We start from the raw sequence: 27,252 nt of genomic DNA, 5'->3' as shown, positions 1-27,252 counted from the left end.
ACACTGCAGGTGCAAAGTACAAGGGGACGGGATGAGGCTGAACTGGTCCTGCCCCTGGGGGCTCACAGAATAGTGAGAGGAACAGGTGGTGAGAAGGCAAGCAAATAAGTTGGCATATAATTGTAACTTGTACATTGCAACCCTAGACAGGAAGTGCTTTCAATGTTGAAAAAAGGTTTTAATTGACAGAGGAAATATGTGTGATGTGTAGGTATGAAAATAGGTATGTATTTCATATTCAGTGATCCTCACTCAGTATTTGTGAATTCACCTACCCAGTACTCACAGCACTTTTGCCTGGTACAGTCATCTGTTTGGTCCCATTGATTTAGTTATACTGTTGGCGGGACCATTAACATCCCAGTGAAACTCCGTTTCTAAAAGGTATGCCTGCTAGAGAGTGCTCTCATGTGCCCTGGCAAGTTTTGCTCATGCCTTTTGAGTTTGGGTCAGTTGGTTTCTTATATTCTTATTAAAACTGACCAGTTTTATCTCTCCTTGAATTGCAAAGTGATCAGATCTGAGTCCTGTCACATAAGTCAAAAGATTTTGTGTTCAAGTAAGAGAGAGCTTAAAATACAAAATAAAACTGAAAAACAACGTAGTAATAACCCATATCCTCCTCACCCTGACTGACAGTTAACATTGGCCACGTTTGCTCCCTCTTGCTCATCTGTACACCCTCTTGCTTTCCTCCCTCTCCTTCTTTATTACTATCACTGTCATACTCGCTGTATATTTTTTCCTGAACCATTTGAACGTAAGTTGCACACATGATGATATTTTACCCCTGAAATTTTCAGCGTGTATTTCCTAAGAATGAGCGCATTATCTTATATAGCCACCAGTATTACATCCAAGACATTTATTACTGATGCAGTAATGTTGTCCATTGGTGTAAAATACAACACAATACAAATTAATGCATACTCCCCCTTCATACTCCTCCCTCTCCTCATCCCCATCCAGGATGCAATAGAGTCAACCCACTGGATGTCATTTTCCTTTATCTCCTTAAATCTGGACCACCACCACCCTGTCACCAACCCCCCCTTGCCTTTAATCTTTTGTAACATATCAGTTTTGCAGACTCCAAGCCGCTTGTCTTGGATAAGGTCCTGCAATCTGTACTTGTCTCATTGTCCTCATGCTTAGATTCAGGTGAAACATTTCTGGCAAGACTACTACATGAGTAATGTCAGGAGACACATACTGTAAGTGTGTCCATTATTGGGGCACTCACTTTGATCATTGCATGAGATCTCCCTCTCTCCTCATACTTAGTGATGTCTGAGACCTAGTCAGTGTCCTGCTCTGCAGCACCTTCTTACCCAGGTTTTAGCATTTATTGAGGATGACCCTTATTTGGAGCAATTATTACATGAGTGGTTGCAGGGGGTGATTTTATAACTAACTGGCATTCTATAAAGACGAGCTTTCTCTCCCTAGCCGGTTTGGCTCAGCGGTTAGATCTTTGGCCTGCAGATGGAAAGATCTCAGGTTTGATTCCCGGTCAAGTGCATGTACCTGCAAACCAGGTTCTATCCCTGGCCCTGGCTGGGGTCATTCAGGAGGCAACCAATCAGTGAGGCTCTCTTCACATTGATGTTTCTCTCTCTCTTTTTCCCTTCTTTCCTCCCTTCCACTCTCTCTAAAAATTAATGGAAAAATATTGTCAAGTGAGATTTAACAAAAAAAAAAAAAAAGAAGAAGAGCTTTCTCCTTCCTCCCTCCCTCCCTCCATCTTCTGCACCAACTTTTTGGAGTATTCTTATAGACCTAGAGAATATTTTTTATTCAAAGTGTTGTCATCTGTTACCATCATTATTCCTTTCGGTGCTTACATTGGCCTACTGACTCTTTCTTCCCAGTGTTTGTGTTCCTTTGACATGGCCCCATTAGTCTTTGAGCACTTTCTTGCTTTCTGACACAGTGTTTTCTTTCTAATATTATAGAAGATACAGTTATCTATTAGTTTCTATCCATAGCTATATTGTATAAAGAGAACCAACTATTTTTAAACAGCAAACAAAAAAAATGTAGTGTGTCTCATTCATAGCTAAAAATAAAGTGCATTATATTTCTCCAGAAACTGGATTCTGGATCAGAGCCCAGCTACTAATAACCCAAGTAAACAGGTGCTTTCTGTCAGTGAAGAGTAGGCCATTAAGAAATATCTGACTCAAGAGAGAAAGAGAGAGAGAGAGAGAGAGAGAGAGTGTGTGTGTGTGAAAAGGCTCTTTAAAGAGAGGAGAAAAAGGAAGGTGCATGTACTTATAATTCAGAATGTAAAACCATTACTTTACATTACTTGCCCAGGACCATGCTAAGTGCTATTATAGATATAAAAGTAGATAGTGTTAAAAAGAAGATAAAACTAGAAAAACAGAAACAAGCCAGTACATAACAGTGCGCTTATTAATGTTACAAGAATAAACATGAGAAGAGAATTTGTGAAAGAGCTAAAGCAAAGATGTCTTGTATTTGTGTAATTATAGAACAAGACTTTTTATTTATGTTAATCCCTTGTGTGCGTATATTATTCTTACAATAAAAAGGCAAAATTAAGATTTTTCTCATTAAAAATGTTTGAACTGATGGCAAAAGGAGTTCTGTGCCAACTGGCATGGGCTGGTTTGGGTAGTGAGAGTAGCATTAGAATTGATTTTTCAGATGAAGGTGGACTAAGGAAGGTGGTAACAGAAATAGACATGCTCTAGAAAGGTTAACTTAGTAGAGAGATAATTTGCACACATACACAACGCTTCTTGCCTTCATTTAGGAGTCACTCTATGGCTTTTAAAATCAAGCCTAATTACTTCTAGTTTATGTAAAATACACTTTGATATGTGTTTATTAAAGCAGAATCATTGAGTTGTCTTTGAGTAAGTTAAGGCACACCTGTATATTTTTATAGGCTCTGAAGCATTTATTTTGATCAACCATTTCTGAAATTGCACTCATCAAAAATTGGCTTCTGTGGCTTACCTCAACCATTTTTTAAAAATTACCACAGAGGTTTAAATGCCAGTGATCATGTATCTACTTAGGGCTCCACCTTGAAGTAGCTACTTCCCCAGGGTAAACAGAACTTCTTGTCAAATTCTAATGGTGTAGATTTGGGATAGGATGCCACAGTAAGATGTGGGTTAATCAGTTTTGTACTTACGTACTGAGCTGCTTTCCACCATGGGTCCCACTGATTCCTCAGACTTCACTGTCATTTATGTACAGGTTCGAATGGAGAAGGGCCTGTATGTAGGAGGCATGGCCCTCCCCCTTCTCCCCTCTAAGGCTATGTTTCCAACCTCAGAGTTTTTTTTGTTTAGTTGGATTTGATTTGGATACTTGAGGGGTATTTTTTTCTCCCTGAATATAGCAAATTATACCCAAGAAAAATTATCACTCTCAAAATAAATTCAACTTTTATTCACTCAAGTACAGATGGTCCCAGTTTTCAATAATTTATTCATCCAGGTGAGCTTTTAAAAATGATTATTTCATTCTTTCTCATTCTAGACCACTTATTTGTCACTTTTTCTTCTCTGCCCAGTCATAAACATATAAAACTCAGAGATCTTTGCCTTCTGTGTGCTTAAGTCTCATCTAGTGGTGGTGATGGCCGTGTGCATCCCAAAATGGGTTATTTACGGGTGAAAGAGCTTGTTTTTCTCCCTTCTACTCTCAGACAGGTATCCTGGAACACAGAGGGACAAAGAGTAAGCGGCCCATGTACAGCAGTGTTCTCTACTCCGTTTCCTACCCCCTCCCCAAAATCAACAGAGGCAGTAAACATCTTTTAAAAAATGAAGAATAACTGCATGATATATACTTCTTAGAAACTGGGCCAGAAAATTACCACATGGCTCTTTTTTTCTTCTTCTTTACTGATTTTTAGAGAGAGAGGAAGGGAGAGCAAGAGAGAGAGAGAAACATCGATGAGAGAGAACATCGATTGGCCACGTCCTGCATGCCCCCCACTAGGGATCAGACCCACACCTCTGGCATGCACCCTGACTGGGAATCAAACTGGTGACCTCTTGGTGCATGGGTCAATGCTCATCCACAGAGTCACACTGGCCAGACCCACATGGCTTTTTAAAGCAATGGTCACTGTGTCAGTTCCACACTGTTTACATTATCATATGATTATATTGGGTAACTGTGTCTTTACAAAGCATAGAGTTACCCAATATAATCATATGATATTAACCAATATCACCCTAATAAATTTAATAAAAAATAGATGAAACTTTTACATTTTTAATGTGGTTAAAAGAAAGTTTTTCCACAGACAGTTTTCAAATCTCTGTGTAGTGATGGTTATTGTATTGTATTCCTTAAAAATTCTGTTTTTTAATGTATTACCAAAGCTGAGGTAAATAAAGACAGAACAAAATATTCTTCAGATAACTCTTTCATGGCACTTGCTATTCTAGTGAATGAGAATTTATTTTCTCCTGGGATTTTTGTTATTGTTATTGAAACTTGAATTATAATAGTATTATAACTTTAATTTAAAAAAAGTAAAATTGCCCATCTAGCCTTTTAGTTTACTGGTTTTGTTAAACAATCTCTGTCTTTTCCATAATTCCTAGTTTTGTTTTAAATTTTCTTTCTGTGGATTAGAAATATGAGGCTCAATTATAGTGACCTATTTTCTAGAAATCGATTAAAAGGAAATAAGCTAGAATTTGTTGCAAGTTTTTGAAAATTTTGTTTTGTCATATATAAAAATGAGTCTCTGGAATTTTGTAATTATATCCACTGATTAGTTTAGTGTTGACAAAAAATATAGAAAAACAAATTGTAACAACTGGATGTTAGCATAAGGAATCTGCAAAAAGATGGCTAAAGGGTCCCTTAAAGATGCTCTTTATTTTTTATGATATTACATTTCTTTGCAAAATAAAAACAGACATACATACACTTGTGTCCATGCTAAATCTATTGCTAAACTATTATGGCAGATAGAAGTAATAAGTGATAATAGAAATTAAGGCAAGCGCATTGAAACTGCAAGTGTCTCATAACTATTATTTCTCCGTTTTCTCACCAAAAAAAATAAACAATAAAGAAAATATATGTAATTAGATGTTTACAAAGAGTTCAACATGCTCAATTGAAAGATATAATACCCAATAGTACTTCATTTAGACTTTTAAACTAATTTCCAATTTGGAAAGCTTCTGTATAGAGGATACAATTTCCTTTATTATATTTAATGTTTTCTTTTGTTTTTAATTCCCTTTAGATTATTGGTCTGGGTGGGAGGAGGGGCAAACAGAGAAAGGAATTCATCAAAAGTGAATCTGTTTTTCAGGATTATTAAGTAATTATTTTAAATTCTTAAGTTAGCAACTTCAAATATAACAACTGAAAGTGGAGTGTTTGTTTTCTATTAACAAAAAGTGAATTCATTTTTAAATATATACCCAATTATGTATTCCTTTAAAAATACTTTAAAGAAACATATATGCATATAAACAGTACGATATCATAAGAATATAGCTGAGTGTATTTTTATAAGGTGAAGGCATCGTGTACTCAGAACCCAGATCAGTCAGAACATCATCAGCACTCCCGAAGCCCCTTACACTTCCTTGAAGTCACTGCACCCCACCAAAGATTACCCCTGTTCTGACTGCTCACATAGATTGTCGTTTCTGGTTTTGAACTTTCTGTAAGTGGAGTCTGGCTACTCTTGCTCAGTATTGTTTGAGATTTGTCCATATAATTGCATGCTTGTGTGGATGGGTCTTCCTCAAGGCTGTATATTTTTTCTTTGTGTGAATATACCATAAAACGTATTTATCCTTTCTACTACTGATGGACATTTGGTTAGTTTTTAGTTTGGGCCTTTTTTGAACTGTGCCAATATGAGCATTCTAGTACTTGTCTTTCAGTAAATGGTCATTCTAGAAATTGAATTGGTAGGTCATAGGTTTTGCATAGAAAATACTACCAAGTAGTTTTCCAAAGTGGATGTATCAAATTGCATTATCAACAATATATATCGCAGTTGTCCTACCTCCTGTTCGATTCTTGGTATTATCTTTTTTCATTTTAACCATTCTAGTACATGTGGTGAATTTACTTTTAATTTTTCTGATGACTCATAAAGATGAGCACCTTTTTATATGTTTATACATGGAGGGATAGATATTTCCTCTCTGTAGATTGGAATACTCAACATTATAAAGTTGTCAGTGTACTCCATGTTAATGTGTAGATATAATGCAATCGCAATCAAATTATTAGCTTTGGGGTTTTGTTGTTGTTGTTGTTTGTTTGTTTTTTCAGAAACTGAGAAACTCTTTAAGATATTCACATGGACATACAAAGGACCAAGAATAGCCAAGGCACTCATAGAAAAAAAAAAAATGTTGGACTACTTCCACTAGCATGTACAAAACCCGCTCTTCAGCTCTGGCACTAAGATGGGGTGGCACACCCTGGCCGGTTTGGTTCAGTAGTTAGAGCGTTGGCCTGCGGTCCAGAGAGACCCGGGTTCGATTACATACCTTGGGCACATACCTTGGTTGCAGTTTGTCCCCAGCCCTGGATGGGTCGTGTTGGTGGCAACCACTCGATGTGTTCCTTTCACGTCAGTGTTTCTCTCTCTCTCTCTTCCTCTCTCTCCCTCCCACTCTATCTGATCAAAAAATGGAAGGATGTCCTCGGGTGAGGATAAAAAAACAACAACAATGGGGTGGCACCCCTGCAAGGCTAGGCTCACCCACCAGTGGGGAGGCATGGAGTCAAGAAGGAGACTCACTTATGTACAGTCACCTGATTCATGGCCAAGGTGACACTGCAGTGCACTGGGAGGGGAATAACCTTTTCAGTAAGTGGTGCTCAGTCAGTTGCTATTTGGAGGGGAAAATATCTGGACCCCTTCCACATTTCATACATAAAAATAGATTGTACATTTCAGTGGGAAAAGTTTTTAAAAATTGAGTTTTAGAGGAAAACATTTTCATTACCTTGGAGTAGGCAAAGATTTCTTAAACAGAAAACACAATATGAACCATAAAAGAAAAAATAATATATTTAATTTACTAACACTATATTAAAATTATGATGTCAAGAGAACCATTATTAAGAGGATGAAAGAGCAGAATGGGAAAAAATATCTGAAAAAAGGTTCACATCCAGAATATATAAAGAACTCCTACAAATCTGTTTTTTAAATGACTGAAACCAACTTTTAAAAATGGGTTAAAAAAAGGTTATCTTCAGATGAGTGGGGAATATATGTGATTCACATATTTAGCTAGTCCTTCTTTGTTACTGAGAGTGTAAAGTAGTATGCGTATGACACAGCAATGGACTGTGAGATTGCATTAAAACACAACATCCTTTAAGTATTACTGTTTTAGGCTCATGATGTTTTGATGCCGTGGACATATAAACATGCGGAATCTAAAGGATGCAACAGCAGGAAAAACCAGATGGTTTCACATATACTTACAACCCTAAATATATTAGTTTTCCCATTACCAGGAAATGTGAGCAAACAGATCTCCCCTGTGCCTGCTTAAGCTGTCTCTTCCCCCTCTTCTCCCTTCCCCCCTGTCCCTCCTCCCCATCTCTCTCACACACATGCACCACCTTTGAGCTGTGTATATCTCACTCCTGGTCCAGAGCTACATCAGGCTCACTGTTGCTGGGCACTAGTGTCATCTTCGGGGAAATAATAAGGGACGCACAGTGACAGGGATAATTGAAGTAAGGAGGCATGTTGTATATACTCTGGGAATTTTTTTAAGCTGAAGATTTAATGGTTTGGTTTTTTGGTAAATGAAACAGGTGTGAACTTTAGACAAAACTAAGTTGAAATGATTCGCTCTAATACATACTCATTAATTAGAATATTCTGGAGAGCTCTAAAAACTTGCTGATACCTGGTGTTCTGGGTGCAGCCCCGTCCTTGAGAGGTTGGAAAGCTCCCTGGGTAACGGATGTGCAGGCATGGCTAAGGCGCCTGCCTGAGTTGGTTTACACCTGGAGTGCCCTGAAGAGCAGCTGTTAGACTGGTCATTTGGGTTTTGGCTTGATTGGGAGGAGGGGTACTTGTTCTTTTACAGATCTTTTCCTGGGATTATGAGTCCTGGGAATGACTAGCAGGAGATGGTGAAACAGTCTTTTCAAGAATACGCTCATAGATTTTCTAAAGAGAAAGCTGTTTCTTCTTTGTAGTCCCTGGTGAGCACCTCCCTGAGGATAACGTACACAGAGTGCTAGCTCAGCAGACTGCTGCTGCAGACAAGGACGGCAGGGGTTGTTAGCCCATCTGCTGAGCTCCCTCTCCTGCTCGTCAGCCCCACTGCACTGATGAAAAGTTCATGAGTGTAACTCCAGTATGTCAATACTGTGAAAGCACAGAGCATGGCAGCTTCTTCCAGTGAGAAACATGGTGGTCGTGGTTGTTTTCATTTTTATTTTTTAAATGCTATTGTGAATGCAGGTATGCTGTAATGACAATATATCACTAAATTTTACAGAATGTATACAGCCTTTTTGTACCTGCTGTTTTCCAATGATATCTTATTTACTTTCCTCTTCAGTAACCAAAAATAATTGATGTACTATATTTCAATATATTTTATTATGCACCTTTAATCAATTTTATAAGTTATTCCAAATGCTGACCGCTAAGGTTATTTTATACTCATCTAATCTATTTAAGTTGTAATATGTACGAGAGGAAATGGTTACATTCAACAGTTTGAAGACAGTCTAATAGGAAAGTCTAAATAAAAGCAAATAAAGGAAAACTTTTAAAAGTAAAAGTTATGCCCTGGCCGGTTTGCCTCAGCGGTAAGAGCGTCGGCCTGCGGTCTGGAGAGACCCGGGTTCGGTTCCCGCTAAGGGCACGTACTTCAGTTGCAGTTTGTCCCCGGCCCTGGTCGGTTGTGTGGGTGGCAGCCACTCGATGTGTTCCTTTCATGTGATGTTTCTCTCTCTCTGTTCCTCTCTCTCCCTCCCACTCTACCTGAACAAAAAAATGGAAAAATGTCCTCAGCTGAGGATAAAAAAAAAAAAAAAAGTAAAAGTTACTAATTTGTCACTTAGCTAATAATTTTTTTCATATTTTGTATTTCTTCTGTTTCTTTACCCATCTCTCTGCCATCCAAAGAGCAAACAGGAATTCTTTTTATTTTCTTTTTTGTTAATCTTCACACCAGGATATTTTTTCCATTGATATTTTTTAGAGAGAGTGGAAGGGAGGTGGGTGGGCATCGATATGAGAGAGACACATCGATTGGTGGCATCCTGTACACACCCTGACTGGGGCTGGGAATTGAACCCGTGACCCTTTGGTGCATGGGCTGATGCTCTAACCATTGTGCAACACCAGCCAGGGCAGGAAATAAGATTTTAATGTACAAGCCCTAACCTGATTCTTATTTTTATTCATTCAATAGATCAGAATATTATTTTTAATAACCTAAATTTATATACTATTAACTATAACTTGGAATATTTTGTTTACTCCATAATTTAGCAATTTCTTCTAGTTTTAGAAATATCATATATATTATCCCATGAACATTTTCCACATTTTCAGTAGATTGGGCAAGACCAGTAGCATCATTTTCTGTATCTAATGGGAAAAGGAAAGGTGAAGTCCAGAGAGGTTAGACTGTGACGTTCTGCATTATAAATACAGCATATAGCCATCACTAGAAGTCTAGTCTTCTGAGCTAAATCATTTGCTCCCTGATTGTTTTTGGAGCATTTTCATCTCTGTAAATTAATGGGCCCATTGACAGGAAGTGGAGGAAGGAAAGGAACAAGGGAAGGAAAGTACGTACCAGTCAGCGATTGTCACCTGGAGTGGGGCATCAAGCAGAATGCATTTTGTAATGCAGCTTGGTTGAGAACCACGCCCCTGCTCAAACAGGGCATCTTGCCTCTAGAAATCTTTGTTTCTTCCAGATTTGACCCTCTTCTAATCTAGCAAAGGTGATGGCAATGATCATTTAGACATCTGCTCAATGGGTATAACCTCAATCAAGAGCTGTAGGCTGGAGGAAAGAACCCACACGTAGCCAATTTGTCTGTGTGGCAGGTGCTTTGAAAAATAATACTGTTATCAATGTTGGCTTCTGACATAATGTTTAGGGTGAATTTTCATTGTCAAGAGTTACCTGCCAAAGGTTTTTCTGTCCATAATGCTTATGCTTCTTGAAATAATTTGAAATACTGATTAGGTACTCTTACACTACATAAACACATATATATGTGTATATATGTATATATACATACAAATATTCAATCAGTACACATACACATTTATATACAGATGTTCCCCAGTTTCTATTAGTTTGACTGAGATTTTTTAACATTATGATGGTGCGAGAGTGACTTATGTTCAGTAAAAATGGTACAGCAGATATTTGAATAATGTTTCTTTCAAAGTCACTTTGTTATAATGTTGATGAGTCAAAAAGAAATCAGTTCCCAGACAGATCCACCGTCTGTGGAGGGTGCATGTTCTCCCCATATCTGCCTGGGTTTTCCCCAGGGACTCCAGTTTCCACCCCTGTCCCAAAAATGTGCACATGAGGTGAATGGGTGTCTCAACTGTCCCCGTGAGCGAGAGAGTCTGTGCATGTGTGTTCTGTGACTGTCCTGTTTAGGGCGAGTCTCGTCTTGGGCCCAGTTACTAGGATAGGCTCTGGCCAGTCTTGACACTGAACTGGAATAAGTGTGGTAGAAAAGAATGATTTTACTTGTTGTTGTTCATCTTAAATGTCTATATGGCTCACCTTTATTTAAATATTTAATATTAGAAATGTTTGGGGTCTTTATTTAGAAGTTTGAGGATGTTTTTGTGACCAGAAATATGCCATTGGAACTTAGTTCTTATTTATACCAAAGCTTATGGTAAAATTGATTTTGCTATATGTTGTTTCCGTTCAAGTCACGGTTTCCAGGAACTTGTTGATGATGTTCAGTGAGGACTTACTGTACTTCAAATTTTGAATTTTGATCTTATTCTGGGCTAGTAATATGCAGTACAGCCCTCTCTCATGGTGGAGCCTTGGCTCCCAGTCAGCCACATGACCTCGAGGACAGGCAGCTGATACACCAGGGTATATTCAGTGTGCTAGATGATTCTGCCCAACTGTAGGCTCACGTAAGTGTTTTGATCACATTTAAGATAGGCTAGGCTAAGGTATGATGTTCAGATGCATTTCTTTAAAACCCTCACCCGAGGACAGTTTTCCATTGATTTTCAGATAAAGTGGGAGGGAGAGAGAGAGATACATCAATGTGAGAGACACCGATTGATTGCCTCCCGCATGACCCCAACCAGGGCTGGGTATTGAACCGCAAACAAGGTACGTGCCCTTGACCAGAATCGAACCCATGACCCTTTGGTCCACAGGCCAACGCTCTAACTGCTGAGCCAAATCGGCCAGAGCTAGTAAATGCATTTTTGACTTATGCTATTTTAAACTTATGATGGCTTTATCAGGATGTAGTCCCATCGTAAATCGAGGAGCATCTGTACATACAAAATGCATACATACATACATACATAAATACACCTACATAAATGCAAGGACACTTACATAAATATAGATAAAACTTTAGGGGATGAGGACTATTCTTTCTTCCTTTTTTTTTTCCCACTATAAACAGTGAGGTGCTTTGTGTTGTTGATACCTTGGAGTCAGTGCTCACCCTCTTTTCGAAGACTTGTGTCCTGTCTTCATCAGACCTCACGATGGCAGCAGGGGCTGCCGACTGTGCTGACTCGCCTGCCTGCCATCTGGGGCGCTCTCACTGCAGTCTCTGCCCACGGGCTTGATGTAAATCCAGCTCATGTTGCCCTGCTCTGGCTCAGGCACTGCTAAATTTGACAGTTACATTCAATTTTAAGCAAGAGCAAACTAAATCTGTCCTCTAAAGAAAAGCAGGAGCAGCCTCCTCTGGCATTTCTTTAAATGGGTTAATGTGTTGACTCGGAGAAATCGGGAGCCATCCTTCATGTTTTCATTATTAAGCCAGGTGGAATGAAAGCCAAGCCTCGCTGCTAAATGCCGCCTCTGGGACTTTTGCTGTGTTGTTTCTATTTTAAAGTGACCTGCAGGATTTTCTGTTTAGTTAAAATGTACTGTTGTAAATATAAATTCTGTGTTTGTTTTGTTTTTTACTTTAGACACTATTTAGTTGCTTTGTGTCTGCAGAACTCATACCAAGACCATTTTACAATGTTAACTGGCTGTGAATATCTGATCATGTGAGAAATAGTGGCTGTGTATCTATATTCACATAGTAAAGAAATTGCAGCCTGAACCTGGTAATAAAGTACTAATTTTCACAGTAATGCATCAGAGTCCTTAGCAGATACCTAAGTTCTTATTCACTTAAATGTTTGTTTTTAAATGTAATTATCAGCCATAAAATAAAATGTAGGCATTAAATGGTAACTTCTGACGTACTGGGTTATTCTTGATGCGTTAGAGCAGCGGTTCTCAACCTGTGGGTCGCGACCCCTTTGGGGGTCGAACGACCCTTTCACAGGGGTCGACTAAGATATAACAGTAGCAAAATTGCAGTTATGATGTAGCAACGAAAATAATTTTATGGTTGGGGGTCACCACAACACGAGGAACTGTATTAAAGGGTCGCGGCACTAGGGAGGTTGAGAACCACTGCACTAGAGGGAAACACTTTCCCATACTGCAGGCTTTCACTCAATATCTGTTCATAAATGAGCAAATATCCATATGATTTCAAGAGAACAGAAGAATGTTTTTCTCTGTTTTGTAAGGGTCACAAACTCTGAACTTGCAGTTCTGCACTGTTTATCTCAGTTTAAAGGGGAAAGTTCTGGACGGTAGACTTAGCATCACTGTACTCTTATTCACAAGGCAAAATTCAAAATGCTGGAAGGGTGCTTTTTATTTTTCTTTCAAAAAGATGGAATTAGGCTGGAGTGGGAGGTTAGGGAAAGTCTTGGATGTTACTGTGACATTTGCTGTGATGTGAAACCTTTAATGGCCTGCAGGCAGCCACAGAGCTGCTTCTGGGAAGTCAGGACTGGACTGCTCAAGGTTTCTGTCCCTCGGGGGACCTGAATCTCTTCTCTTTGCATGAAACAGGTAATAAGAGGTTCAGGAGTTCTGGTTGCATGAGACAGATCTGGGAATGGTTTATCCGAACAACACCTGGAGGGATGAGGCAGCTCAGCAGCCCATCTCTGCTTGTTCCCCTGCTCATTCTTTCTGCTACCATCGGACTGGCTCACGCACTATTTCAAATCATTGTTTTCATTCCCTCAGTTTGAAACACCTCTGTTCCATGAGCAGAGTTCCTGCACTCAGCCCCCAGAGACCTGGCCACTAGCAGGCACCTGTGCTCAAAGCATCTCTCCTGGCCATGAAGCGGCCCGGGACTTGTGTGCCCCCTGCAGGGAAGGGCATGAGCCTTGGCTTGAGGACAACTGCCTTTCATCATGAGCTGAAGCTGCATCTCTGGGCACAGTCTTCCTCTTCAGAGCTACAGTGTAGCTTTGCTGTCTTGGATTTGATAAGGGCTTTTCAATCTTTACCTTTGCTTCCTGTATTGGCATATTCCCAAAAATAGGTGACATAACCTAGTGAAGAATTCACTATGAAACCCACTAAGAATTCACTGTGAATGACCTAGACTGTAAATCTGCATACCCTGAAGAACTCTGTGTGAAATAAAAACATCTGGTTTGCCCTGGCCAGTTTTCTCAGTGGTTAGAGCATTGGTCCATGGACCAAGAGTCCCAGGTTTGATTCCCAGTCAAGGGCACATATTCAGTTGCAGGTTTGATCCCCAGCACTGGTCAGGGTCATGCAGGAGGCAACTGATCGATGTGTCTCTCTCCCATCAATGTTTCTCTCTCTCTCTCCCTCCCTCCCTTCCTTCCAGTCTATCTAAAAATCAATGAAAGATGTCCTCAGGTGCGTATTTAAAAAAACATCAGGTTTGTCCCTGCCTCCAAAGATATCTCAGCACTTTTCTCTCTGCCCTTATTCTTAGCCATAGGAATCAACTGATGTTTATTTCACGGGAGCACATGTGATATGTTGGAACATACACAATCTGAGAGCTATAACATACCAAAGATTTGTTATGCTTTGCTTAATGCTGTCCACTTTCCTGAGCACTCCCCTGAACATTATCATTTTAACCTTCGAAGTAGCTAGGCGAGGCTATCATCTACCTTTTGCTGCTAAGAAAACAGGCTTAACACTGTACGTCCAGGCAGTGGCAGAGCCAGTATTAGAGCCCAGTTTTCTAGTAGCTTCCATGACATCTTGATATAAAAGTGTATGGTCACTAAATGATGTGTGTGTGCATGGCTACCCACCCCCAAACACACACGCAGCCATTAAGACTCAGTTATTGAAAAAAATGATAGAATTACCAGCATCAATAACTTCCATTCTGTATATGTGATCATGGTAGCTGAGAAATATCAGCCCAGTAAAGACGGAGTCTGAAAATCTATCCTGTGTTCCTATGATATTATTAGCAGTCAGTCCAGTGGGAGGCGGTGAGGGGATTTAGTGATTCTGCAGAGAAAAGAAGCAGTGTTTCCAGATCATTTTCCATCCATCCATCCAACCGGCCATCCTGTTAGAGTGATACTGCTTGTAAGACATCCCAGACCTGAGCTGAAGGGACCTGGATTCTGATGCCCTCATCTGACATTAAGTATATAATTGGGTTAGGTGACTGTACACTTGTGAATCTGACGTTTTTCATCTGTAAAGTGAGGTGTTGGGGTTTTGTTTTCTGCTGTTTCATCTGTGTGCATGTGATCTTACATCCTACACGCTATTCTCTATCTACTACATCATCCCTTTCGTCACCTCCCTTCCCACCCGTGCCGGGGCTTGGGGACTGCGGAGAGGGTGTCACTGATATATCAGAAACCTTCCTTATTTAGACCTAATTTGTGGGTGTTATATAGAATTCCCTCTGCTGTTTAATTCCACTGAATCACATTTTTATATTAATAAGCTAATATTTTATGAGCTTGTAAGACAATGTATGGAACGAAATCAATATTTCTCTTAATTACTTGATGGGAGTGGGAGGTTCAGTAGAAAGTCATTTAAAATTCCAGACTGATATTGATTAAAATTTGTGGCTTAAAGATTTAAAATAATCTTATTTATAAGGGTTTTTTGGTTTATTCCATAACTCAGGTAAAAACTGTAGCTCCTGCATTTATGATAACAATGGACAGCTAATGGATGCAGGAAAGAACAGTAATTTATAATCAGAGCATTCTGTGTATCCTTGAATAGGTGCTCTCAGGTTTGATTGCTGCAATTTAGCATGTTTATCTGGGATGTTCTACTAAGGGATCAACTCTGTTTCTTCTTTGCAAATTATTAGAATCTTCCTTTTGTCTTTCTGTATTCACAGACTATAAGATCAGTTCATTCAAGTGTTCATGTATGACTCTAGAAATATCATTCATTCCTTACGTTTGTTAAGAACTATATTAACAGTGGTGCCCAACTCTGGCTACCATCAGAATGTATTTTTTTTTAAACCAGAGAAAAGATTTTGGTAAGCATCCCTATTGAAAATTACAAGTTACCAAGAGTGGCAGGTTGAATTTCACTGTTTTATGTCAGTTGCCGTGAGGAGGGTAACGTGAGTATCGCTGATGATCCCCCCTCTTTTACAGAGAAGGACACTGAAGCTCTAGGTTAAATGAGTTGCCCAAGGTCACGCCTTGTGGTAACACTTTTCATCTACTTATTTTTCCAACGCCAGCTTCTCCAGCAAACTTCTTCATCAGCATGCTGTGCTGGGATCTGGGATCTGGGATCTTTGTCGTGTTTCAGATGATCAAAGATTTAACAGAAACAAACCTGAAAAATGCTGTTGTATGCTGTTATCATCGTGGGACATGGAGGCAGAGTTAGGCACACATTCTCCTCACTTAAGGAACGGGTCTTAAGTATCCATTAAAGAAGTACCTCGCATAGTTGTTACCTATATGATCTGGAGATAAATAAAATACTAAATACTTTTACTGTATAATCAGCTCTTTCTACTTTTCTCCTCCCACCAACAAGGTCTTCATTATAAGGCAGTGAGTGGAGGGTTGGCCCAGCCACATTGCATTAGCCTTCCGACCTGGCCTGGAAACTCTACCCAGCCATGAATGGAGCAGGCAGAAAGGGGAGGGCTTTCTCCAGGACACAGTTAACATCTCACTACCTGGGAACAGTTCCCACTAGCATGTTAGTTTTAACTGGGTTATGAGGTTAGTTAGTCGTCCACACAGTCAGTGAGGAAGCAGGACCTTTGAAGGGTGGGACTGAGGGAGGAAGGGTGCAGACAAGAGGTGAACAGCCAGGGGAGGGACGGGCAGCATGACAGTGCAAGCCAGAGACAGGACTGTTCCTTCAGTCCTTCGTTTACCTCCGCCATCATGCCTTCTGAATGGGCGTTTTTACCAAAGGGGACATAGTGGGATACACGTTTTTAGATTAGAAGAATGAGGGATTACTAAAAGCCAGCCCTTGTTTGATCTAGTATGTCATGCCAAGCATTGAAATACTACAGATGTGTTGTCAGATTACAAATAAGCATATTTCCTATGGATGTTTCCCCGATTGGCATAAGTTATATGGGCAGTAACATTTTCCTAAGAAATGCTTTTGGCCTCACATGGCTGCCACCAGGGTGCCACTGATCACTGCCGCAGCGTGGTAGGATGGGAAAGCACAGGGCCAGGAGTCGGCCACCGTTCCCTTGCATGCTAGCCATAGGCAAGTCATTTAGCATCTGTGGGTTGTATAGCTTCGTCATCTTAGAATGAAATTGTGAGTGATTTATTTCTAAGGTCCTTTCCAGTTCTCATTCTCAGTGATGCCAGTTGCCAAGAATATTGTAGCCATACTTCCAGGCATTTATGAGAGTCTGGCGGCCTGTGCCCATCTGTGGGAGTGCAGCAGTGCGTCCCACAAGGCACTGCCCTCCAGGCACCTACGTCCAGCCAGGGAGATGACATAGCAGCACAACTGATTCTCCCAGAAAGGGAAGATAAAGAATATCAGTTGAAAAGGTCATGGAAAAACATGCTGGTATTTTTTCAGCTTCTCTGTGTGTCACAGGGACCCCTCGATACTTTATGTACATTTAATTATCACAATAATGCTGTGAGGTGGGTGTTATCATCCCGTTTTATAGATAAGGGATCAGACATTCCAAGGATAAGTAATCTTCCCCTGTTTGTGCAGCAGTATATTGGACCAGGATTTAGAAACAAGCCTTTCTGATTTCAAAGCCCATACTTTTTCTGTTAGATCACGTTGCCTCTTAATAAAAGACTAGGATAATTGATAACAAGAGATGATATATGCCATTTGGGGCAGGGTAAGCACTTTCTTTTAGAAGAGCCATTTGCTCAAGGACTTAAAAATGGGTGAAATTTGCATGTGTGAGCTGGGGAGGACATTTCCAGCAAGGATGGAGGGAGAAGGCAGTGGGCCGGTCAAAGCCACTGCAGACACTGCGCCCTGTGAGCAGCACATGTGAAGGAGGGGTCCTGCACGAGGTGAACAGGTAGATGGGCCGAGCGGAGATTCGGGGGTTGGTAAAAAGGCATTTTGAAGTTACTCAATTTTTGTGTAGGAAGTTAAATAAAGATAGATTGCATCTGTCCTTGTCCTGTGAATATTCATGTGGACTGGGATAAGAGAGTCAGATGGACTGGTTGGGAAGCTCCTGCAAGAATGTAGCAATGAGCCCTGGCCGGTTTGGCTCAGCGGTTAGAGCATCGGCCTGCGGTCCAGAGAGACCTGGGTTTGGTCTCTAAGGGCACGTACCTCGGTTGCAGTTTGTCCCCAGCCCTGGTTGGGTCAGGGCTGTGCGGGAGGCAGCCACTCGATGTGTCCCTTTCACATCGATGTTTCTCTCTCTCTCTTCCTCTCTCTCCCTCCCACTCTATCTGAACAAAAAATGGAAAAATGTCCTCAGATGAGGATTAAAAAAAAAAAGAATGTAGCAATGAGCTGATAGGGGCTTAAATTTAAGATAAAAATTGGGAAGGGAGAGGAGACACTGAAGAGAATGCTGTGGGGCTGTCATAAAGATGGTGTCATTGGCAAACCAAACCCAAAAATAGGAGCAGACTTGAGAGACACATGAGAACTCCAATTCTAGTGACCCTGAGATGCACACGATTTCTTCAGCTGCCGTTCTGGAACCTGAGAGAGCTGTCACAACCTGAACAGGTAGGAGGCATGCTCTCAGAAGGGAAGCTGGGAGCTGGGAGCTGAGGTGCACTGATAAGTGTTCGGCACTCCGCTGTGCACAAAGCACTCGTACATTTGGTAGCTCATGTGCTTTTTGCTATGGCCGGAGGAGGGACCACAGAGAAAGCGTAGTTATTCTTATAGCTAACGATGCTTATGTGCTTGCTGTGCTCAGGGTTTTACATACCTCAGTTCTCACATTCCTATGAGGTGGGTATCATTATTTGCATTTTATGTAGGAAGGAGCTGAAGCAAAGTTGAATAACTTAACCAACTATAAATAGCAAAGCTGGGGCTTGAACCCAGGTCTGATGACCTTCATTCAGGTCCCCAGTCTTGGTTAAACCAAGAAGGGAAAGATTATTGTAATCTGTCAAAATCAGACTTCAAAATAGAAAGAATAACAAGGAACGCAGAAATGGTTGATTCCTGTGTTTATTCCTTTGCCATTAGTTTTCACAGCATGTGCTAGTTTAACACCATTAACCATCACCTGCCTCCACAAAGCTTGCATATTGAGCTTTTACTGATATGCTAGGATTTTCTGTACTCACAATAAAACAGATGGGCTGTGACATATTACTTGCCTCTCAATACCCCACATTGCTGTATCCTGTAAAAAGGGCGAACGTCTGAAAGTCAGTAAGGACTCTTGGAAGCCACGCTGCTAGCTCACCTGCCTCTGTGTCTGACGGTTAACGTTTGCCCTTTTCTACATTGATCCCACAGCTCTTAGCACTATTTTTAAGTGATGAATGTTTTACTTGCAGGAAGTCATTGATAGAAATGACCAACTTAGTACAGTGAATGCACACAGATGATTTTAAATGGAATTATCTGTCTGATTTTTATATTTCTAAATATTTATATTTAATTTTGGAGGGACAGTGTCCCCAAACTTTCCATTGTCCCATAGTTTTATTATTCCAATCATAGCTCCAGGGGAAGGCTTATTTGAAATGACTGCCCACCCAGTTTACTTTAATCTATAAGAAGCCCTGTGATACCCCAATCCTCACAGCATTGAAAGCCTTCAGGGCTACATTTTTTTCATAAGACGTACCAAGATATTTAGATTATTTTTTCCACCAGCCTTAGTTTATCTCATAATCCTGGGTATTTAATAGCCAAAGAGATGAGGTAAATTGCTGCTAAGGCTTACTTCAAAGTTTCTGGTTCTTTCCTCCCTGCCCCCACAAAGAACACTTGAAGAATGTCTGGAGACGCAATAAGGATAAACCAGTGATTTGAACTATGACTTTGAAACCCGACATCTAAGAAAGCTGCTGTGACATGCTGTGTGGCCTTGGCTGAACCACCTAATGCCTCCCTAGTCGCAGTGTCAGCGTCTGAGATAATGAGCCAGACACGTCCTTGATACCTGTGTCCTCAGCTCCTGGGAGAACTAATGAGCTGGTGGTGGTCAAATGCTCTCACAGCTCGGAGCGAAGGACCGCTAACTGTTGTAGTTCTTTCTAGCAGCCTCTTCCCACATAGCATGCTTTCTTTCAGGTCCTCATTTTAGTATCCTCATTTCATATATACCCAAAATATTACTTAATATCACCACATTGGTACCTATTTTACTTATCTTTTTGAAAACCTGAATATATCACAGATTTATAGTTTCACAGAGTTATTAATGAGCACTCAGGACTGTACATCCAACAGAAAGCTAAATTGGCGAAATATCACCCACCCAAGCATTTATCTGAAATATGGTGTCATCCTACAACCCCCAAAATATAATAATTAATATGAAATTTCAGTTTAAAGTGCAGTTTTGTTGTATCCAACAAGTATTGTGTCAAAAATGAAATTTTGTTAGAGCCATTTTAGATCATTAAAAAATGAAATTTGAGTTCTGAAAAAAAATCCAAAACCCACATTTATTTTATACTTGGAAGTACATTATAAATGAGATGGCATATGTGTACTTATAGGTTTAATCATAAGTTATATCATTATGTATCTTCCATGTAAATAGAAAATTATTTTGAAAAAAGGCTGTCATTTTTAGTAATTACCGTTGGTATAGTTTTGGGAGAGTTGATCTCTTGGTTGCATTAAAGTTCGTGTGTGTGTTTCCTTACTAGGTAAAGGTTACCTGTTCAGTTATTTGAAAGTTTTTCTTTCACTAAAACAATCTTTTCCATAATTAGTTTTCTTATTTTGTATGTATGTTTTTATTTTAGAGAGAGAGAGGGACATATGGACAGACAGACTGACTGACATCGATGTGAGAGAGAAACATCAATCCATTTGTCTCCCACACACACCCCAAAGGGGATCGAACCACAACCTAGGTACGTGCCCTGACCAGGAATCCAACCAACAACCAGCCAGGGCAGTTGTCTGACTTTTTAATTTATGTTTGTACTTGATAACATTTATAAGTCACAGTGACTTGTTCAAGGCCACAGTCCAAGTGTGCACACAGATCAGAGTTCTAACTTTCAGGTCCCCTTACAGCACCCTGAAGTCATCCCCCTGTAAACTACACTTATCTGTTAGCCCTGGACTTTTAACGGCCTTCGCTTCTCCTTTGTGTTTTCATGTTTGCAACAAATGCCAACAGTATAGCGCAGGGCATGAAGAAGAGAACAAATACAGGTGTGGTCCCTGCTCTCAGGAGCTCACAGTCTAGGAGAACAGACAAGCACACAGGTGAATATATCATAGGAAGCAGAATTAAGTGCTCTTATTAAGGAGGGCTTCCTGGGAAGATGACCAGAGATGCCCGTCAGGGATCTTTTGTGACGTTTAATCTGGGACCTGGCGATGAGCAGAAGTGAGTTAAGGGGAGGGTGGCAAGAGCAGGTATTCTGTGGGGAGACAGACTGCAGAGAACTTGAGTGCTGAAGAGCTTAGCACATTCCAGGACCAGAAGAAGACAGAGATTATTTTCCTGTGTTTAGTCCAAGCATCACTAAAAGGCCCCTCATCCTGGCTCCCCCACTCCAAGCCACTCTGTCCACATGTGAAGAAAGTCTCTACTAATTTACAAAAGGAAAGACAGACAGTCATCTCCTATTTGTGCAGCTCATTAATGAGACCTGGAACTTCAGGGCTTCCAGGAGAATTTGGTTTAACAAAGCTCCACACTGCTGTTTCTTTGGGAAAGTAAAAGCAAGGGAGATGAGACAGAAGAGCATAACTTATCCTCTGGATCACTGGTGCCTACTACTCACTGGCACGGAGAATTCACGCACTGGGGAGAGGTGAACAAGCCTTACTTCTCTGCACTGAAACATTTTATGAATGTGAATTTTTGTATCTGTTTCCTCTCTTCCTTCAAACAAAGATGAAAAGCAATCCATTTACAAAACAGTAATATAAGCATACATCAAATTTGGTTAAGCAAATCCAAGGACAATTTTGCTTAACCTGGCACAGTGTATGTTGGGGATGCTGATGACCCACAATTTAAACCATAACTTCATGTTGGTCCCCAATTCTCAGGAGAGGGGACACTCTTCTACTTGTGGTCACTGGCGTTTCGGGTGAAATCCTGAAGTGATTGTTCGTTGGTAGCCCAATCAGGTACCCTTGCCCAAGTTCAGATAAAAATGTTACATCAGCTAGACTCTGACTACCCATGTTTATTTCCTGGAAGAAGTTTAAATGGTTAAAGAAAGGAAAATCCCACACTTCGGTGTTGCTCACAGTAATAAAAGGAGTTCATATAGAGCATAAATATACATTTAAATTACTAAAACACAAACATCATAGCAAAGCTTACCTGTCACCCAATCAGGAGCATCATTAAAGTGTAAACCTCAAACCTACTCAGTAATACCGATGGTTATGGTTTCCTGTAGGCCATAGGGGTTCGTCTCCCAACCAGGTGAAGCCACCGCCTCTTGGAGGAGAAACCTGGCAAGATCATTTCATCAATCTTCGTGCTGTCTTCTCACATGCTGTTCCAGTTTTTGTAATTGATCCAAAATGACCATCTCGGCTGGTCTCTCTGTCCCTGCAAATCCCTGACATAAGAATGTGTTAGGACTACTTGATATAACAAGCCCAGGGTTGGTTAATCCAGTGGCCCTTAGACCTTCTGTTTCCAGCTTGGCAACATCCAACAGTTTAAAAAAAGGCAAGTCCCTAACTCGTGTCTTTTTAAGAGTGAGCAAACCTTCTCCAAAAGGCTCAAGCCATCCTCCCTTAGTCACATTGGCCAGAGTTGTGTTATCTGATCATGCCCAAACCATTCTGTAGGCAGGTGGACTGAGACCTTCACAGATGCTCAGATCAGCGATTTTCAATCGTTTTCATCTCATGGCACACATAAACCAATTACTAAAATTCTGCAGCACCCCAAAAAATAGATTTTTTGCCAATCTGACAAAAAAAAAATAGGTATAATCTTGATTCATTCACTTTGGATAGCTATTGTTGCGCTAGCTATTATCGTGTTTTAATTTGAGAGTCCAAGGGGAAAGGGATCAGTGCCCCTGACTAAATAGTCAGCTACTGCATGTTTAAAAATTCTTCCTGCACATGGTTGAAAATTGCTGGCTTAGATCAATGGAAATTAACACCATAGGTCTGGAGAGAAACCAGCCTCCCCTGAGGTTACAGAAGGCTGAACCACTTGGGGCTTTGTTGTGAAGGAAGGAGACGACGAAGGGGCCGCCGAGAGTGGGTGACCAAGGGTGTCAGCCACAGCAGATGTAGTGTTTGGGGCCCAGAGACAAGGACCCAGAAATTGTCTGGTGGTACTGGTGAAGCAAGCGCTTGGGCCTGAATCCTGCTTCTCTCTTTACCAGTTCTGTGACCTTAGATAAATTATCATGTTTAACTTTTCTGCATTTTCTCACTGATAAAAAGTGAGGATAAAGATACATAACATGAGATAAGATAATGTACAGGCCTGTTGCCCAATTTCAATAAAATCTAGTCTCCATAAGGACAGTGTGTTAATAAGGGCCCCTCAGCACTCTGCACAGTCCATCTACCTCCCAGCTGACTGGGCTGACGGGGAGGATGCCCCTGAACCGCTGCGGAGCCTGTGCTAACAGTTCCGGGCGAGCAGCTGCCAGTCTGGGGAGTCGGGCAGGTGCAATTCCACCCTGTGCAGTGAGAGCGGACTCGAACACCTGAAGCAGTGAAGTGATAGTATCAACTCGATGAGCCAGAGGGATTGCAGTAATGAAAAGAATTAACTGTAGAGTGTTGATAATGGAGCCATGTGTCCAGGGAGAAGATCTAATCCAAGCAACAGATAATTTGAGGGCTGAGGGCTGTGGGAAAGAATGGATGAACTCTGGAGAGAATTGAAAGGCTGAATATGCTGGTTTGGGGGCTCAAGAGATACGTCTGTCCCAGAAACAGATTTAACAGTCACTATGGTCACAGCATCATGACGAAGCCATGGGTATAAGTGAGAGCACACTTAGTGTTAACTAAAGACGTATCTGTGGGCGTCCTGGTGTTTTATACCTTCCATATCAGTGAGCCTGAGGAATGAAGCCATGAAATGGTTATTCTGTCTTCCTCTTGGCAGCCATATCTCCTGTGATTGTTTTATTTTCTCATAATGACGAGGGTCATATTGCTATCCCTTTAGATGAAGCTTTTTTTCCCTTTGTGGGCAGGAGGGTGGTAGCTGTTGCAGAGAAAGACCGTACCCATGACCCTTACCATTGCAGTGATGAGAAGCGCTGACCTTCATGTCATACTCTGGGGGTTTAGTTCTGGCTCTTTTTTGGTCCTGGTTCCATGGTGTATCAGCCATGTAAAATTAAGCACATTTCTTAACGTTTATAAACCTCATTTTCTTCTATAACATGAAAACAATATTATTTCCACTTATTATAACTGCAATTCCTTTTCTTTGTTCAAATAGAGAAAGGGGGGAGCAAATATGAGAAGGAGCAGGAAAAGCTTGCCTCAGACTTCAACTAACTTGACATGTTAGTGACTAAAGCCGGAATACCCACAACTTGTGTACTTGAAGTGCTAGGTTGGCATTTACCACGGGGATTGCCTATCCCACCGGTACTTTCTATAGAAAATGTTTCTGCAGAAACTTTGTGATTGGGCAGACATATTCCGATGAGGAGTATTTCCTGCTCAAGAGGCCAGCCCATTGAGCTGGCTCGCACCTTGGGTTTGTGCTAGCAGTGCGGCTCCTGCCTCCTTGCTAGGGCACGTCACAGCATCGCAGCGTGTCAGACCTCAGAGCGCCGGCCATTGCAGAGGCTTGGCTGAGGAGCCACATGGAAGGGATTGCAGAGGCTTGGCCAGAAGTGGCCCAGCAGCCGTGGGAGCAAGCACTGCACACCTGCCGCCTCCAGATGGTGCCAGCCCAGTGTTTGGGATGCTGAAGAGATTTCCCAGCTGGGGTCTCTGGAAAGGACAGGAATAAAAACCCCACAATTTAAAACCCTGTATGAGGCCCTCGCTGGTGTGGCTCAGCAATTAGAGCATCAGCCCACAGACCAAAGAGTCACAGGTTCAGTCCCCGGCCCTAAGTGGGGTGCTTGCAGGAGGCAACCAATCAATATGTCTCTCACATCCATGTTTCTCCCCCCACCCCCACCCTTCTACTCTCTCTCTCGCTCTCTAAAAATCAGTGGGGAAAAAAAGATCCTCGGGTGAAGATTTAAAAAAAACAACAACCCTGTATGAGATTTTTTTTTTTAATTTTCTTTTCTTTATTGATTTAGAGAGAGGAAGGGAGAGGGAGAGAGATAGAAACATCAGTGAGAGAGAACATCGATTAGCCGCTTCCTGTATGCCCCCCATTGGGGACTTGGCCCACAACCTGGGCATGTGCCCTGACAGGGAACCGAACTGGTGACCTCTTGGTGCATGGGTCAGTGCTCAACCATTGAGTCACACCAGCCAGGGAAGAATTTCTTTTTTAATATACTTGACATATTTCTTACGAACAAGCCATTTGTTTTTCTTGTCCAAGCCGAAACTAGCCCCTCTCACCGGAGACTGTTGGTGCTGTGGTGCTGAGCAGCAGCGTGAGAGGGAGGAAATCCAGGGCGGCGGGAGCTCAGGGAAGCCTGGACAGCTTTGTTGCAAGGAGTCCAGCTTATAGACATGTGCTTCTACTAACACATACATGGTAAGCCATTTCGATGATGTGGTCACATCGGCTCTCTCACCCTCTCTAAGCATTTCTTTTTCTGGGGTATGAAACAGCTATTCTGGGAGGAAAGCAATTTGATGGCAGGGGCTCCTTTGAGCCTTGGGAATTGGGGCTCAGAAGCTTGGAATTGGAGCTCAGCTGCTAGTGGAAAATGCACTGTGAATGTTTTATTCAGTAATGCATCTATAATATTGAACAGAATCCAAATACATAAATCACTTATACAATAGCTGCTAAAAGCTACCTTCAAGCATCTCAGAACCCAGCTGCCAGAATTGCTCACAAAGTCCTCTATTGCCATCTGCTGGTGGAATGTTTTATTATGCTGTTAAGTCCTACTTGGTTGTATTTTTAGTTCCCTTTTTTGCCTCTTCATAGTCCTTTGAGACTCGAGTTTTTCTAGAGTAAAATTTGCCACCACAAAAACTGAAATGCCTTGTGTTTTTGAGGGTTGCCAAGGATAACCGTAGTGCTCTTTAAAACTCTGTCAAGACAGAACAGAATAGACAGAAGTGACAAAGCCAGTGTCTTCATGTTGGCTTTTAACCAGGTCTGTGCACATATCTAGGCCCTCTGGAGCCAGCCCCCAGGCCAGCCTGCATCTCAAGGCCAAGGACACAATGCAGTCTTTAGAATGTGTCCTGTTATCACAGCTGTCTACCTCTCAATGTTTGTGTATCAGTCACCCATGTATTACACCACAGAAGTAGAAACTATTAATATGACCAGTAAACCTGCCCATCAGTCAGCATGAGCCTGCCTGACTCCCAGTAAAGAAACACTACCCCGAAGGTTGCCATGAGCCACCAGAGCCAGAGGGTAAATTTGGTCACCTGTGTAAGACATAGTGGAATAATCATTGGGTAACTTTTTGACATCAGTTCGAAATGGCCATTATATCCTGAATGACAGAGGTGTGCCAACAAGCACCAGACTCGACTCCAAATCGAAGCTATTCCCTAAGGCCATGGGTCTTGGAGCACTAACAGATGTCACCTTCTAGGTGAGTTGTTGCCCTGTTTCTCCCCGGGTATTGGGCTAGCAGCATGGATGAGTCACAGCCCTGCAGCTCACCAGCTCCTGTCACTCAGAACAGACTGTTGCCTTCTCCTCTGTCTTCCCATCTCTACAGCAGAGATTTTAATACCCATTTCCTAGGACTGTCAACAAGGATGAAACCCAGTTACGTGTACAGAGTGGGGCAAAGGTAGGTTTACAGTTGTTTGAATGGTGAATACTACAATAATTAATAAATAACTACAAGAATAAACTCTTGTAGTTGGAGACTTCCGGTCAAGATGGCGGGTAGGTAAACGCGGTATCGCGTCCTCCTACAACCACATCAAAGTTACAACCAAACTACAGCACAACCATCATTCAAAACCACCTGAAATCGAGCCGAATGGCAGTCCTACAACTACGGAATTAAAGCAGCAGCCACATCGAGACTGGTAGGAGGGGCGGAGGCAGTCAGGCGGGTCCCACACCCACGTGTGGCGGATGAAAATCAGGAGGACACCTCGGCTGGGAAGGTCCTCTCTAAGGACTGAGGGGTCCCTGTCACACACCAGGTGCCCCGCTCAGGGTTCCAGTGCCAGGAAGAGAGACCCCATAACTTCTGGCTGGAAAAACCAGCGGGAACTGAGGTTCAGGGAGGCTGAAGCAGCTGGAGCCCCAGGCAACTCCTTAAAGGGCCCATGCACGGACTTATCAGACTCTCTCCCTCTAAGCTTGGAGGGGAGGCAGCTCGAGGGGCGCCAGAGACATACAGGGAAGAACTGAGCTGTTTGGCACTGGAGCGAGGGCTGGAGAGGGGGCTTTCTCAGGGACAAACATGCTGTCAGAGACCTTTGTTCCTTTGGT

The 27,252-nt window shown here is 41.6% G+C and overlaps 1 protein-coding gene across 5 annotated transcripts in view; it reads left to right on the top strand.

Moving 5' to 3' along the window:
* Positions 1-27,252, top strand: part of LYRM4 (LYR motif containing 4) — a 163,319-nt gene that overhangs the window by 96,509 nt on the left and 39,558 nt on the right. Inside the window, exon 3 of one of the 5 annotated variants that reach the window (XM_036256965.1) lies at positions 15,790-15,908. The exons of the other annotated variants lie outside the window; for them this stretch is intronic. Within the exon in view, the coding sequence (XP_036112858.1) occupies positions 15,790-15,864 (75 nt within the window). The 3' untranslated portion in view covers positions 15,865-15,908. Of the gene's footprint in view, positions 1-15,789; positions 15,909-27,252 lie in introns of those variants that run through there. 5 annotated transcript variants of the gene reach the window in all.

Source organism: Molossus molossus, unplaced genomic scaffold (genome assembly GCF_014108415.1).
Source record: "Molossus molossus isolate mMolMol1 unplaced genomic scaffold, mMolMol1.p scaffold_m16_p_12, whole genome shotgun sequence".
In the NCBI taxonomy this organism is placed as follows: Eukaryota; Metazoa; Chordata; class Mammalia; order Chiroptera; family Molossidae; genus Molossus; species Molossus molossus.
The sequence above is the reverse complement of the archived record's forward strand: the minus strand, read 5'-3'. Positions and strand labels throughout refer to the sequence as shown.